Source organism: Physella acuta, unplaced genomic scaffold, assembly GCF_028476545.2.
Source record: "Physella acuta isolate Inbredline_101_S28 unplaced genomic scaffold, ASM2847654v3 ptg000325l, whole genome shotgun sequence".
In the NCBI taxonomy this organism is placed as follows: domain Eukaryota; kingdom Metazoa; phylum Mollusca; class Gastropoda; family Physidae; genus Physella; species Physella acuta.
In genome coordinates this window covers 852,491-868,498 of record NW_026731844.1, presented here as the reverse complement: position 1 = coordinate 868,498, position 16,008 = coordinate 852,491, and the positions used below count along the sequence as shown (strand labels likewise).

The following is a 16,008-nucleotide window of genomic DNA, read 5'->3' as shown; positions in this document are numbered from 1 at the left end:
CAAAGTTTATTTCACAAAATGAAAATGTACAACCCCATACCCATAGCAGTTTATAACAATACAAATATTGCACATACAAAATTAAACAGTAATTTAAAATACAAAGGACTAAGAGAAAATTAAACTAAGCAATGTGAAATTAAATAAAAGTTTAAAAGCCTGCAATCACATAAAGCAGAAAGCCATGTATCTATATCACATTATCAAAGGTGTTTTTTTTTAATAATTGAAGCTACTCTTTCTTAAGTTGTAAATAGGAAAAAACTAACAGTTAATAAAGAGCTAACTGACCACATTTTTATTGTTTTTTTTTCTAGAAAAAAATAACAGTTAATAAAGAGCTAATTGACCACATTTAATTAATGTTTTTTCTGAGACTGAATTTCAAGTTCTGTCAACGTTTGGTCCCACAAGAAAAACTGCTTGGAAAGCAGAGTAACCTATAAAACATGTTAAGGATAAAATAGGCAAACTTCAAAACACATGTTCTAATGCTAGTCCCCATCTAGTAAATGTGGAGCTTCCAACATCCTTTAAACATGCCCCCAACTCAACCAAATTTTTTTAAAGGATACAATATTATTGTAGGTGTTTAGCAAACTACGGGTTTCTTCTGTGAGATTGGCTACTTCATCCTGTCAATACAAGAGAATTTGCATTAATTTATTGGCATATGGGTACCAAGACATATATGTAAACATATGAAGTGAAGAACACTTTTTAAAAATGGTTTTAGAAACTTTCTAGTACAACCTCTAAGCAATAAATTACCTGTTGTTCAATCTGTATTTGACTTAAAGCTTGTAACTTATCCGCTAACTTTGGAACAGCTGGAAGCAAGGTATATTATAATATATTACAAATAAAAAGATACAAGTAAAACTAGACTATACATTGTATAAAAAATTAATGCTAAAAGATAAAATTTAACATTTTATACCTTGAATATGTTCGCTATTTATGTGCTCCTGACTGAGAGATAATTTTTCCCACAGTACAGCTTGTTTTTCTAAAAAATCAGCCTCTGAAATTTACAGCAAGAAATGTGAATAAACTGGCAATAGCCAGTATCATAAATAATTTCACAAAATGTAAACAACCAAAGAGTTTTATCAGAAAAAGGATGATGATTTTTTTGACAGCTAATCGCTGGAACTGTAAAAAGAGACACTTGCCTGCTAGAACAATTTCTGCACGAGAATCAGTAGAAAGCATCATTTCATCAGTGTAGGCATGATCAAGGTACTTCTTAAGCTCTGGTACTAAAAAATGTTTAAGCCAACCAAATATGTAAGTATCTCATCCACCAGCAAGTTAACTTCTTTTGAAATATATTTATAGCTGATTAAATAAAATCAATTCAGGGTTACTTATCAGTATTTATATTTAATAAATAAAACTAAACAAAAAAGTAAGTACCGAAATTTGAGGAACTTATAGACTACAACTTACATTTTTCATACAATGCAGCAGCTCTCTTTTTGCCAGACAAAGCTGTTCCCAGTTTGCTTTGGACTTCCAATAGGCTTTCTATGCACTAAAAAACAAACAAACAACCAATATTAAAAACTAAAGAGATATGACAATTTAATGTGTGTACCTATAGCAGTGTAAGGCAAAGGTCTGAACTACTAAAATGAGTACGATGCAACATCAGCACAATGCAATCAAGAAACAAAATACACATTAAAAAAAAACATGATGCAAAATTGATGAATAATAATATAAAAAAAATTAAACTTCCTTTTGTTGGGCGTATATTTGTAAACGGTTATCTTAAATTATTCGCACATGTTCATTTTTCAAAGGTAAATGGATAAAACATACCTGTAATTTCACCTTTTTATCCTGAAAAAATTATATAAAAATTAATACGTATTGAACAAGCAAACCTATATATATATATATATATATATATATATATATATATATATATATATATATATATATATATATATATAGACACACATGTAAATAAGTAAAGTTCCCTTTTTGTTCCTGACGGTCCATAGGGCAAGTGAAATAGAGTTCACCTGTTTCTGTGACCTTAGCATATTAAGGGAAAGTGTGGTCAGCACTATCCCCATTTATGTATATGTATGTATATATGTGTGTATATATATATATATACATTTGATTTTCTGCCATTAAAAACAAATTTTAAAACTTTATAAATAGATAAGGCAGCATTTAAAAAGTAAAAAAAAAACTCTGAATCAATATATTTGCTTAGTAACATAATACATTTTCTATTGGTGTCAATTTTAAATTAAAGACATTTCACTGCAAGTCTCATGGCACATGAACATGCATGTCACTCACAATGCACAAACATTACATGTCCATTAATAATTAATGTTTAAAACAGAGAATAAATATGTAAAAAGAATATAGCATGTCTGCGTAATTGATTTTTTTTTTGGTATGGTTGCTGATTCAATTATTTGGCTGTTTTTATGTTAAGTGTAAAAACTCTCTATGACAGCATCTGCAAACATGTACAATCTATTGTATAGCATGGGGATGATAATCATCAAGGAGAATTTTAAAAATATTAATCAAGATATAAGACTGTTCTGATGTGGAGAATGGCTTTTTATTTGAACATAAATGTAATAATGATCATGCTTGTTAAATATAAAGCATCATCAGTTTTGATTAGATAGAATTTAAATGCAACATCCTTATTATAGATTATAGAGACATTCTAAGAACTACAGGTAATAGCTGAAAGTAAGGAAATAAATATATTTTGAAAGCAACAATTATCAACAACATACCATCACAGAAAACAACTAATTAAGTAGATAGTCCTTTACTGAAGCTGACACAGCAAGGAAATGATGCAAGTACAACATAGGGGAAATGTACCTAATTATTATAGAATGATAATCTACATACTACATCCCTATACATTAATATTTTTTTTTACAAAAAATATCCTTCTAGGTCAAATAACATTTTTGTAAAAATGAATTTTCACTGTTATGGGTGGAAAAGCTTATATAAATTGTAAATTTGCTTTATAGTTAGTGACATGCCAAAGATTACCATGCTATATTCTACATGTTATTAGGTACATTACAAATAGGATAAATAGGTCCTACAGACCAATTTTCACACTCTACTTCTATTTATTTATTAAATATATCATGATAAAATGTTGTACATTGCTGCTAGAGAATGCTAGAACACAGTCGCACAGGAATCAATGTTTCTTTGGATTTGCAACTTTAAAACATTGTCATTGATTCTAAAAATATTAAAATTCTGATTTAATTTTAAGCTTAAGTTTTTCTTTTTTTAATTATTTTTATGGTTGCTTTGATTGCAAAATCTAAAAAAAAGCATGTTTTTAATCCATGTCAATTATTGTCAACAATATCATAAATATGACTAAGATATGATGATGATCGGTATTAAATAGAGATAAGCGATGTTTTCATCAGATGTAACCAAGCTCTTGTTAAAGTTTTGTTGCTGTTGTGAAATTGTAGTTAGAGGTTCAGGAGCAACCACTCTAATTTACAGATGGCAGCTGTTTACTTTAGCAAATCTTGATCCTGCAGTTTAAAGTTAATTTCTGACCCATATAGATACTATACCTATTCAGTATATTCAAAGTATATATTGACTATATTGATAAATTTAAACATTGCTTTTGGATTTACTTTTGGCTTATTATTAAATTATAGATCTATATTATCTAATGTTGAATTATTCACAGAATTAGTGACTGCTATTATTAGGGGCAGTTAATTTAAGGGAGGTAATGTGTTTATAATAAAATACGCTCAACTGGAGGTGAACGTGAAGTGGGGAATAAAATACGCTAAAATGGAGTTTTACCAACAAGGTCTGCTTCATCTTTTCATTGTCGTCTAAAAACTGTCATCACGGACTGCTGTTTGTTTTTACGAAGTGACTAGTCGGAAGAAGATTTTTCTCCCCAACGTCTCTACTTAGTCGGCAAAAGATAGCTCTGCGCATGCGCAGTGACCTATGGCATAGGGTTAGGGGTAGAATGAGGGTTAGGGGTAGGATTAGGGATAGGGTTAGGGGTAGGATTAGGGATAGGGTTAGGATTAGGGCTAGGGTTAGGATTAGGGGTAGGGATAGGATTAGGGATAGGGATAGGATTAGGGTTGGTGTTAGGGTTCTGCGGTTGTAAACACACGCATGCGCAGTACCATCAAAAACATCACAGCGAAGGCAAGTCGTAGTTTCTCTCCATTGCGCATGCGTATCGCATGCGTATCTTATTCCGGCTAGAATCGGCCTTGTTTTTAACTTTAGTTTTAAAGCACAAAATATTTTCAGTTGCAGCATTGGTTATTGAATTGTATTGGTGGTTGTGTTGAATTCACAAAATTAATAATTATGATTATTAGGCTAATTTTAGCCTAATATTCTAAACGACAGTTTACAGACGACATTGTCGTGTCGACAATGAAAAGCTGAGATGTCTGACAATAAAAAAAGAATAAAAAGATTTTTAAGAAGCAGACCTTGCTGGTAAAATTATTAAATTATACTTATAGCCTACTGAAAAGTAGAAAACAGTTAGATCTATATTCCTAGTGGGTCTAGTGATCTAAAAATGATCTTACTTTTGGATAATCAGCATCTTTTTCTGAGTTCCCAAACACCAGTGATTCAAGCTTGGAAATTCTCTGTTCGAGAAATTCCACGGACTCGTAGGCTGCCATTATTTATTGTTATTATTGAATTTGTTAATGAATACAATGTAACTTCCTGAATCCAAACTAAGTTTCGCACCTTAGGCCTATTACAAAAATTCGAAATGAAAATAAAAATGACGTGAAATCAGTCTAGCCTTTTACTTTTAAAATTAATAAACACAAAAAAAAAACAACAACAATAACACAAAAAAAAATAGAAATAAATACCAACACTTGCTACAGTACTACAGAACACTAGATCTAGTCTAGTAACAAAAATATGAACTAGGCTAGATTCTAACTATTATGACTGAAGTTTTAGTTTTTTGAAAATATTTATTTATTTGGTTAGGTTCAAATAAAGTTAAATAAAGCATTAATTTATTAATGAGCTTAATGATTAAGGTATTGTAATTATAAACCATTGTCATTAAACCATGATAATAACTATAATCTTGGCCTCCTGATTAAATTATTTTTTTAGTTTATTGATCTTGTTACTATATTATGTTTTCTTAAGACAGAGTAACAAATAAGTGGTACGGCCGATTCTTAAAGTGCCAAATCACTCCACATCAGCGGTGGGTGACAAAAATTAAATTGTGGAATTGTCAATACTGAATACTCATCAAATACTTGTTTAGTTACTAGCTAGTGTTTCGCTCCAGCTTGTGGGCTTTCATTATTTATGTTAGTTACTTTTGTCAAAGCAGAAATAATAAAAAAGTATAAGTATTCTTTTGACAGCTGAACACAAACAAAAAGACTATTTTAAAACATGACTAGAATCCAGAGATGAATAAAAAAGATTCATTTTTTTTTACTGCTATACAAATCTTATATTGACATTCTAAACTTATTCTTGACCCATTGCTTTATTTTACTGCACTAGTAACTTTTTAAATTTTGCTTGAAATTAAATTAAATTATTTAGAGCTTGTTTTTTTAATCATATTAGGTAAAGAGCTTTAGACTATAGTCAGTACTGTTGTAACCTATTTAGAGTTTAAATCAGTATTGTTTATATTTTTATATATTCTATAGTAAAGCACCAATGTTTCTGGTTAATGTACTAGATTGATAAATGAAAATTGAAGACATTGTAAAACAATAGTATTTTAATCACATGTTTATTTATAACATTCATAATATTATATTATATAACATTTTTGCTAATTTTTAAAGCTTTCTAAAACTAATAAACATTTAATATTCAAACTTCACAAAAAAGAATTAAGAGATGGCACAGGGCAATAAATACATTTTTCTACTTAACATTTCAATACACACAGTTAATAGGTACAGCTCATTTATTCTCTTAGGTACTGAAACAAAAAAAGAAATTTAGGCACAATATCCTCCTTACATAAGTTTGAAACCAATAAATAATAATGATCTGTGGAGTTCAATAACCTGATTTTATTAATGCAGTGACACAATTTTGAAATTTTATTCAAGAAAGTACAGCAAATCTATGAGCCATACAAAATTAAGTACAACTCAATATTGTGCCGCTTGAGGGGAATCCCCTGGGGGGGGGGGGAGGCGGCAAAAGAGAGGGTGCACAAGTCAGGCCTGGGGGCAGGAGTCTTCCTGAAGAACTAAAGATGGCAGAAATGTCTTGGGAGACTGTAAAATTAAGTCAGGATCCAGATGATGGTTGAGGCCCTATGCTCCACAGAGTAGAAAGAACTAAGAAAAGTTAGTCAACATTGAGGCAACAGTGTTTTAATTTAGAATTATTTATAACGATCCCCTTGATTTGTCAACACTTTTTTTGGAAATGATACAAGAAACACAAGTGACAAGTTTAACATAGTCAAGTACAGACAACTCAAACATTCCTACTTGTTTAATTTTTATGTGCCTTTTTCCAATAATACTGTTGCAACAAAGGATAATCCAGTGCACTAAATTTAACTAATTCATCTTCACACTAACTTTTTTTAAAATTTTAAACATATACAAAGTATATCTCTAAATATATATATATAAATTGTGTTACTTTTTTTTTAAAGATGTGAAAGGCTACCTACTGGGAGGTAGCTAATTTAGAACCTTGACCAATAGATGATTTGGAAGACTTGTATTAAAATCAACTAAGATACTTGAAAAAAAAAAGACTTAATGCAAAACTCGGGACAGAAACACATGTTGCATTAAAAAAAGAGATTTATTCATTTCAGTAAATGGGCCAATACTCAAATAACATAACCATCACCTAAATATACATAATTTATTTGAACCTTAAGCCCATAAAGTATTGGAGTGTTTCTATATATCAAATTATGTATAATTTCATCAACTTTTAACTTTAAATAACATTTGAAGATTCAAATGTGATCTCACATTTATCTGAAAATTTTATGGATATTTCCCAATGTTAGACATTTAATGTAACCATAATATAATTTTGTATTCATTTTAAAAAAAAAAACACAATTATATATTTTAAAATTTATTTGATAATTTTAGGAAGTAAACATTTTAGTAATTTTCAACAGAATTTCTTTTAACAGAAAATATATACACCAAAAAAAAAAATCATCGCTGTGTCAACAACATGAAAGTGATGTCCATGACATTGTGCTATCATAGAGATTGTTCTGTCATAGACATCAAATCATAGAGGACTTTGAGCATTAGAAAATAAGGATGCCAACAAGTCTATACTAAAGATGAGTCAACCAATAATCTACATATAGTCTGGAATTTTAACAAGAAAAATCTTAAACCACAGCTGATAATGTAACTTTTAGGTAAAATAAATGTGGGCATCTAGTCTTTTTTTTATTAAACAATGAATCTAAAATAAATTATTACATATCAAAATGCCTATTTATTGTAAGTAGAATAAATAAGTTTTATCATATAATATTCACATGGTCAAATTAATTACATAACATGTACATAAAGAAATTACAGCACCATAACAAGATATGATCATATGGATTGTCTCTGATCCAATTTAAAAAAATTCAACCAGAATAGCATATTGCCACATGAAACATTTATTTAAACCAGTACATCTTTAAAATCTGGCTACTTTCATTTTAGCATGATTCATGAAGGAACAACTTCAATTCTTTTTCTTTTGTAGGATTTATTTAGAAAGATTTGAGTCTGAATTTGAAGGATGTGGCAATTTTATCTACACAGCTTTTATACTGAGTGGCTCAGATAGGTTGTGAACTGACTGCTGCGAAAACTGAGAAATGTTTATTGGTGTGGCACCCAGACCAGATAAGTGGAAAAAATAAGATTGTTTTTCTACTTGTACAGTTATTGAGCTTATCCCAGCGTCCTTAAAGATTGATGTCACCTGCAGAAGAAAAAATTATTTAAACGTTTTCTTCCTGTTATACAATCTGCATGTATTTATTTCAAATTGATACATTTTAATAAAGTTAATAAAATATAAAAACCCAGAAAAACCCTTTTTATCAAGTTTAAAATTTTTTTTTGGCACTAACAAAATTCAAATTTACTTTTTCTTTAGGGCTTTAAAAAAGTTACCAAAAAAAAAATTAATAATTTTCTACAAACCCATACAAAAAGCTTGAAACCCATCATACCTGGGCAATTATCCTTTGCTCCTGTGCTTGTGGCCACACCTGGATATGAATCATGCCAAATATTTTGTTGGCGGTGTGGGACCAAAAATGGGGTTCTCTGTAGGATAAAACTCCTTCTAGGGTTGTTATCTTAGGGGAAAGAAAACAGTATCAGTAAAAATAACACCAACCTAAAACATTTGAGAGGGATGTTATGCAGAAGATAACCCATGGGATTTTATGAAACAAAATTCAAGGATTTTGATTAATTACTACCAGAAAGTACTGTTAAAATTTACCTTGTGCAAGGCAGTGTGTATTGAGTCATCAACATCTGTGGGAGACCTCAGAATGAGAATCACTGCAGTTTCCTTCAGAAGAGGAATGACACTGAGAAATATCATTGTGGCGATGAACAAGGAACATATGGGATCAGCAATGTTCCAGCCAAAGTTTTCAATAAGAAGTGTTGACACAATGACACCCACACTTCCCATTGTGTCTGCCACAACATGGAGAAAAACTCCTGAAATTTTAAGATAATTTTTTTTTGTACTGAGGTATTTAAAAAAAAACCCAACAATCTTATCTGTCTGATTAACGGTGATAGCTATCATCTAAAAAACAATAGTCTAAGTTGATCATTTTCAATATATAATAACTACATTAACAGTTACATTAAAATATGCAGCTTTGTCAAGAAATGTTATCAATCAAGATGATTCTGTAAATTATTATATTTTTAAAGCTATATTTATCACAGACAACATCACACAACAAACCTTCCATGTTAGTGTTATGATGAGCATGCCCATGTGAGACAGCAGGTGAGGAAGAACATTCCTGAGAGCCAGCACCATGGCTGTGTCCATGACCTCCGCCTCCATGACTGTGGCCATGACCTCCACCACCATGACTGTGTCCATGACCTCCCCCTCCATGACTATGGCCATGAGATAGTGAACTCTGGAATGCAACTATCCCAATCAAGTTGACCAAAAGACCCATTACTGACACAGTCTGAAAATTGTAAAAACAACATTATTATAACTTGCAAAAAAAATCTCAAACTTAAAGAGAAAAATAATGAATGTTTCTTATAATGGTTATAGATTTTGGTAATTGAATGTTCAACAACTGAAATAACATACAGTAAAATGTAAAAAAATCAAGCTTTGCTTTAGTTCTTTAAATTATGTGAACATGAAGGCTACCAGATACAACTTACCAGTAACCTTTCAGTGATGACCTCAGGAGGTTCAAACATTCTAGCCAAGGCCTCAGCAAACACAAACAAAGCAATAACTACTAAAAATAGTCCATTCACAAATCCTGACAAAACCTCCACTCTGTCATATCTAAAATACAAACAGGATTTGTTAGAATAAATTATCCTTTATAATCTTCAGCTAGAGAATTTTTTTTTTAAAGTTCATTTGTTCATTTATCACAAAATTACAGGTTACAAGTTAACAAATCATTACACTACAAAATAATTTATCCTATGAATGGCACTGACTCAGAATACTTTTTAAAGGGAGATAAATATTTTAAAAATCTGATGTAATGTTATTAAAACAGGTGATTATAACAATTTAATCTAATTACTTTTCTATAGACCAAATATATTTACTAATAATAAATAGTAACAAAACACATTTTGAAACAAAAAAAAAGACAAAATAAATTTTTTTCTTTCCTATTTGTCACATGGCATCACTCACAAACTAGCTCATGTGTTATACAAAAAAGAAATATCAGGGGAACATTTGCAAATTTTAAAAACAAGTTTCTAATTTTTTTTTTAAGCTTCAATCTTGATTTAAAATAAAAAGTTATTCAGGGCACAAAAAAATGTTTGTAGGCCATGTCAACAATAATTACTAGTTAATAGATCTGATACTCTCTAAAAAAACTTTTAATACAAAGTTAAACTATATACAAATACTGAGCAATGAATTTTCCATTTCTTAATGTCAGCCTGAAATCCTTACCCAAAAGAGAAAACTCTAGTCGCCTTCCATCTAACCATGATGGATGCATAGAGTCCCATAACAAGGGCAGAGCAGTCAAATAACATGTGAAAACCATCTGATATCAGTCCTAAGCTGTTGGTCCAAACACCATACAACAATTCTACAAATGTGAAACCTGTTCAAAGTTAGACATAAAGAAGACAAAAGTGTAAGAAAACTGATATTGTTTTGTAAAAATTAGATCTAAAAAAATGTTTACTTTAGATATTTAAAATGAAAGGACCCATTGTAAAAATGTGTTTAATTTATTAATTTACTGTATCTATAAAATTAGCTTTTCACAACTGAAGTTTGCCAGGTGGAATTCAATCTGACAGTGCTTATTTGATAATTTTAAATAGATTAAAGAACTATTTAAAAGACAATTTAAGTTAAACCTACAAAGGTTTATGCAGAGAAAATAAAATATTTTTCTAGAGTCTCCATCCTCCAAAATTTGTCTCAGCCCACTTTTTAAAACAGAAATAATGGACTGCGATGTTTTCTGAAGAGCTTCACTTGAAATGGAGTAGAGTGGCAGCCCTGCTGGGTTATAGCCAATAAAGCTTCCCTTAGCTGCGCGTCCACGAGCCATAACCATTCTCGTTGCTGAAAAAAATATTTTCTGTTTAGCATTTTGAAAAATAACAATCCATAGTATTAAATGTAAAATTTTCATTTTTGAATACATATTTACCTAAGAGAAAAGCAAAAACACTGAAAATAACACCCCCAGACAGAACATGATCTTCTGTTATAATATCATCCAGCTTGTGTAAAGTTGTCACCCGTGTGATGTATGGGTGGGTCCATGTCAGACTCAGCACAATGGCGGCACTAAACATGGCTGCTGGTGCCAAGAAGACAGCTTTGATTGGCTGGAGATGACTAGACGCAAGACTCTCAATGTAGAAGTCAAACACGCCAACAAATAAAATTACCAGCAACAGTGGGAATATGAGGTAAAGCCAAGACTGAATCTCATTCTGAAATTATCAAAATAAAAATAGTTTAGTTACAAATTATAATGACTAATAATGACACACAATCTTGTCACATCTTTTAAAAAATTAATATAAATTCAATTAAAAAACTTTTAATGAAATAAAACATATTTTAACAAATGTTATAAGATGAAATAAAAATTAGGGAATGTGATAATTTTTTAAATGCCACACCTCGGTAGAGATATAAATAAAGCAAGCCCAGGGCCACAACAGTCCTGTGGAGACTAATGTAGACAAACTGTGAAGGCGTTTGGCGCCTCCAACTTCAACTGAAAGCTTCTTAGAAGCAGAATTATATCCTGAGTGGAGGCACAGAGTAAGGAACAACAACAAGACACCTCCCTGTGAATACGAAATTTTCATAGCTTAAACATCTAATTATTTCCATTGCAAAATAGTTGACTTGATATTGAACTTTAGGCTACACATTTTGTAATTACTTGGTATAAACTAACCTTGTGATCTGACCATCCAAGAAAATCTATTCCATGTTTAAAAATATGAGTTAATATGTTGTGATGAATACTTTCTGCTGAAATATCAAGACAAGATTTAGACATTATTTACTGCAAGTTTTATAAAAGTTTACCATTAGTATTAAGCCATTTGACCACTAGTGATCTTCCATATATTTATTTTAAAAAGTAATAAACTAGGGCTATGGAATGGAAGGGGAAATAATTTTTATATTATCCACTTTAAAATTGTTAAACTACATGACATAAAACAATGAGGCGTATTTGCCATACTCACCATTTTCATGATCTCCCATTTGGCTCAGTTTCTCATCATGATCAAAAACCAGAAGTGACAAAACAGCCACAATAAAAAATATAGCACCCCTAGCCTGTAACAGTTATGTAAAATTTGTTAGCCCTGCTCAACATCTACAAACTTTCAAATTAAAGTATTACCAACACCAAAATAATTAGAGAAAATAACTAACAGTTAACTATTCTAGTAGGTAGAGTAATTTGCTTAATATAAAAATATGCTTAACATTCAGCAAGAAAAGTGTCCTTCACCTTAGCTGGTCCACCTCCAGGTCCACTAGATGAAAAAAGAGCACTAGCACCAGCAATAACAACCAATTCACTATGTTCAAAAAGCACAATAGTCCTGGGAAATAAATGCCATACATGAGTTTGTTTCCAGTTTAAATATATTACTCCACATTTATACTGATATATAAAGTTTCAACAGATTAATATGCCAATATTATTATGCACTTCTTAACTTTCTACAGTATTCACTCAAAATCACTGAGATCAATACATTTTTGTATTACCTTAAGGGGCCACAAAGCGTGAGGCCAAATATCCACAGAAAGTGGATTCCTGTTCCAAGTAATGCATGACGCCAAATACGAAACCACTGAGCAAATAATAATAGTTACAAATTAAACTAAAGAATATGCCAATGCTGAATTTTAAATACAAAAACACATTATAATTTACATTATCACATTAGACGAAAGAATAAATCTATAAATTGAGAGTTGTAAATAATTCAGATTTAAAAAAAATATAATTATATTGAAGAATGATTATTAAAAATAATTTACAAATAAAAAAATATTACAATTATTTAGTAAATTTGTATTATGTAGTTTTCTAAATTAAAAGCAGCAGAAGTGTAATGTAAACTCTTGATATTCATGTTAACTCTTCCAACCAGTACTTAATCATGGCTATCAAAATATTTTGTAACTTGATAGAAATTATATAACGCCTTCTTTTCACTCACAGCGGTGTGTGTGGGTTAAACAAATTTAAACAAATGTGACTACCAATACCTGATGTTTTGAAATTTGAGGTCCAGAAGAAAATGGTTTTTGTAAAAACACTAATGGAAGAGCCGTTCTGAAACAATTACAAGAAAATTAAAATTACTGAATATCAGTGAAGAAGAAAAATGAGTTGGTATTCATCACAATAGATTAACTCATATTTTTCAACACAGTATTGTGTTAACAAATGAATTTAGTACTTTCTAAAATATGAAAATGTTGTTCATGGATCTAATCTTACCCTGCCTTAAGTAAAAATAGAAATACAACAATTGGGATTAATTTCAGTAGATCATAGGCAATGAACAGTCCAACAGCTTTTAGCACCTTTGAAACTATGAGCAGAACAATATATACTGACAATCTGTAATGGAGAAAGAAATGAGAACCATGTATTTTAATTTACTTACAAGAATGAAAGCGTTTACTGAAAGTTTATTTAAGAGAAAGATCAATATTATAGATTAATATATAGATCTAGGCCTAATAATAAAAAATAAACTAATTTAAGAGACAAAGTTATCACATTATCATGATTATCTATCTTGATTTATATTATGATTAATGACATCAAACAGGCTGAATGCTCCAAGCAGTTTATATATAAGCTAGATTATACCCGTGATTCGCCACGGTGTGGATATGGATATTACCTCAGAGTTTACCGCGCTGTGCGCGGGTCCCCTCCCAGTATCCTCAGAGTTTACTGTGCTGCGCACTTCGCTATGGTGGGGATATGGATATTACCTCAAAATTTACTGCGCTGTGCGTAGATTGGGGTTCCCGCATTGGGGCGGATATTCCTTCAGCGCACCTGCGAGCAGGTGTTGGTAGCACTTTGTGAAAAATTGAGAGCCAACGCTCTCAAGAACGTTCGCCAAGACATCTCTACTCCCCGAACTCATGGCGTAATCTAAACCGCTGCCTAACAACGCATTTACCCGGGCGTCCGCGCCCAGGGAGAGCCTTCCACATGGTTCCAAAATCTATAGCGATGACGGAAGGAAGGACTGACACACTACCATCAGCGTTATACTATATTTATAGATAAATATAGTATAGGCCTATAGATTTATCAAGAACTTAGTCTTCTTAGTACTTATGACTTACCCTGAAGAAGAATGAAAACTTCTGCTTGGCAGTCCATTGTTTGTCAATCTTTGAACCATCTTCTATTTTTTTTTTTTTTTGCTCCCAAGTAGTACTGAATGTGTAGATCTAGATCCAGCTAGATTTTGATTAGTTAGTAGTTGTATGAAATGTATGCCTGGCTTTATTTACTCAAAGTTCATCATAATTTTAATTTAAAATATTTTTGTTGATGTTGGATATTTCAATTTGACCAACTGATGGTTTGATTTTTTATTTCAGTTAGGCCTACTGGCAGTCAGTGTTTGAGTGTAGTGTATACGTACTACTATTAACTTACTACTTAATCTTATAATTATTACTATTACTACTAGATTAGTAAATAAATTAGTAGTAGTACTAGAGTACTAGAACTACTAGATTCTACTCTAGAGTAAAAGTCTAACTTAACTAGAATCTAGAGTTTACTAGCAACATCAGTAGATAAAAACGTGTTTATCATTCATTACTATAGTTAAATACGATAAGCTATTTGTATTTCAAATATTCATTATTTATAAGGTTAAAGTGTAGATCTATCCGGTAAACAACGTATGCTCATTCCACCAAAAGCGATTTCCTTGCTACGGATCGTTAGATATTTTTCGAGTAATTTGCCGATACTATTTTGTCATGTTGGCAACTTGAGAATGATCTCCCTTTAACTTAATTGCTAGATCTAGATCTGTGCGCTCCAGTAAGTTATTCGTTTTATATTTGCGTCTAAATTAAAATCATTTTTTTTTTAGGTCTGATAATTTTTCCAAATGATAATTTCCAACAGTGAACTATTTATTAATCTATATAATTCTCTTCATTGAGGGACCATGCGAGACACCATGAGTGTTAGCATGCTCAACCACCACCTCCCTCGCTGTCTAGGCGTATCGCTACCACCCCCACCCCATCAGTCTGGTGAGCTGTGGTTTGCGTCAAATGTGTACAATTGTAGAGCCGGGTCGCATTAGTGATGGCTATTAGGGGCAGATAATTTAGTTTTTAAACAATTTGAAACTATGGGGAGGTAATAAGTTCTGCTTGATCTTTTCATTGACCTGTGTAAACTTTGGTCACGGATTGCTGCTTTCATGCAATTTTCACGGGAAAGGGGGGGGGGGGGGAAAGGGAGGGTGAGGATAATTGACTGTCCTTCACGAGCTACTGATAGTGTTTTAAAGCAAAATATTTTCATTTGCAGCATTGGTAGTGTTGAATTCACAAATTATGAATTACTGCAAAGTAGAAAATAAAACAACTAAATAGCGGCATATGCTTACGGCGCGGATCAGCTCGTTTAAAATAATAGATCTATTATATTCTATATTACTGTAGTATAGTTCTATAGGCCTAATAATAGTAATAATATCTTACAGATGTTGGTAATGGTAAAGTCAGATTTGAGGTCAACCAATTTGAATGATGAAAGCACAGTAAACAACCTTCTTTGGAAAATTAGTTACATGACTGTAGAGGAATCTTTCCAAAGTAATGAAAAAACCTAGGTATGGTATCAAATAAGGTTAAAACCAGTTTTTAATATGTGTTAACTAAATCTTCAGTTTGATTATTATAATAATAAATAATACAGGTGTATATCTTTTTAACAATCGATCCTACATTAATGTTTAGGCATCCTATATTCACAGGTCAAACTCAGTCCTTAAAAGTTTCATGAGTGATTCTAAGTTAATGCTCTCTTTAACATAGAAAGTGTTTGGAAATGACATTAGTGACCCTGATTTCCATCACTTTGTTGCTGATGTGTAACTACTAGCTGATGTACTGCTGAAAGATTTCCAGACAGGGAGAACCTATGTGAAGATGACAACAAAA

General features: G+C 31.3%; 2 protein-coding genes across 4 annotated transcripts; both read right to left on the bottom strand.

Moving 5' to 3' along the window:
- Positions 1-20: 20 nt before the first annotated feature.
- Positions 21-4,757, bottom strand: LOC131940687 (dynactin subunit 3-like). 2 transcript variants are annotated; one of them, XM_059299426.1, is made up of 8 exons: positions 4,611-4,757; positions 1,828-1,848; positions 1,453-1,537; positions 1,176-1,262; positions 941-1,024; positions 772-830; positions 576-635; positions 27-440 (listed from the first exon to the last, which is right to left on the bottom strand). In XM_059299426.1, exons 1-8 carry the CDS (start codon positions 4,707-4,709, stop codon positions 360-362), a joined length of 576 nt encoding a protein of 191 aa, XP_059155409.1. In that variant the 5' UTR covers positions 4,710-4,757; the 3' UTR covers positions 27-359. The 2 variants fall into 2 exon arrangements, with proteins under 2 accessions (XP_059155410.1, XP_059155409.1); XM_059299427.1 differs by lacking the exon at positions 1,828-1,848 and having other exon boundaries at positions 21-440; positions 4,611-4,749.
- A 1,054-nt stretch (positions 4,758-5,811) lies between these two features.
- LOC131940664 (proton-coupled zinc antiporter SLC30A5) lies at positions 5,812-14,798 on the bottom strand. Of its 2 annotated transcripts, XM_059299388.1 has the most exons (17): positions 14,646-14,798; positions 14,158-14,275; positions 13,289-13,411; positions 13,054-13,120; positions 12,547-12,632; positions 12,284-12,377; positions 12,012-12,105; positions 11,714-11,790; positions 11,430-11,600; positions 10,949-11,237; positions 10,654-10,860; positions 10,231-10,387; positions 9,465-9,594; positions 9,019-9,256; positions 8,536-8,762; positions 8,258-8,386; positions 5,812-8,004 (listed from the first exon to the last, which is right to left on the bottom strand). In XM_059299388.1, exons 2-17 carry the CDS (start codon positions 14,214-14,216, stop codon positions 7,834-7,836), a joined length of 2,319 nt encoding a protein of 772 aa, XP_059155371.1. In that variant the 5' UTR covers positions 14,217-14,275; positions 14,646-14,798; the 3' UTR covers positions 5,812-7,833. The 2 variants fall into 2 exon arrangements, with proteins under 2 accessions (XP_059155371.1, XP_059155372.1); XM_059299389.1 differs by having other exon boundaries at positions 11,714-11,787; positions 14,158-14,798.
- Positions 14,799-16,008: the final 1,210 nt, after the last annotated feature.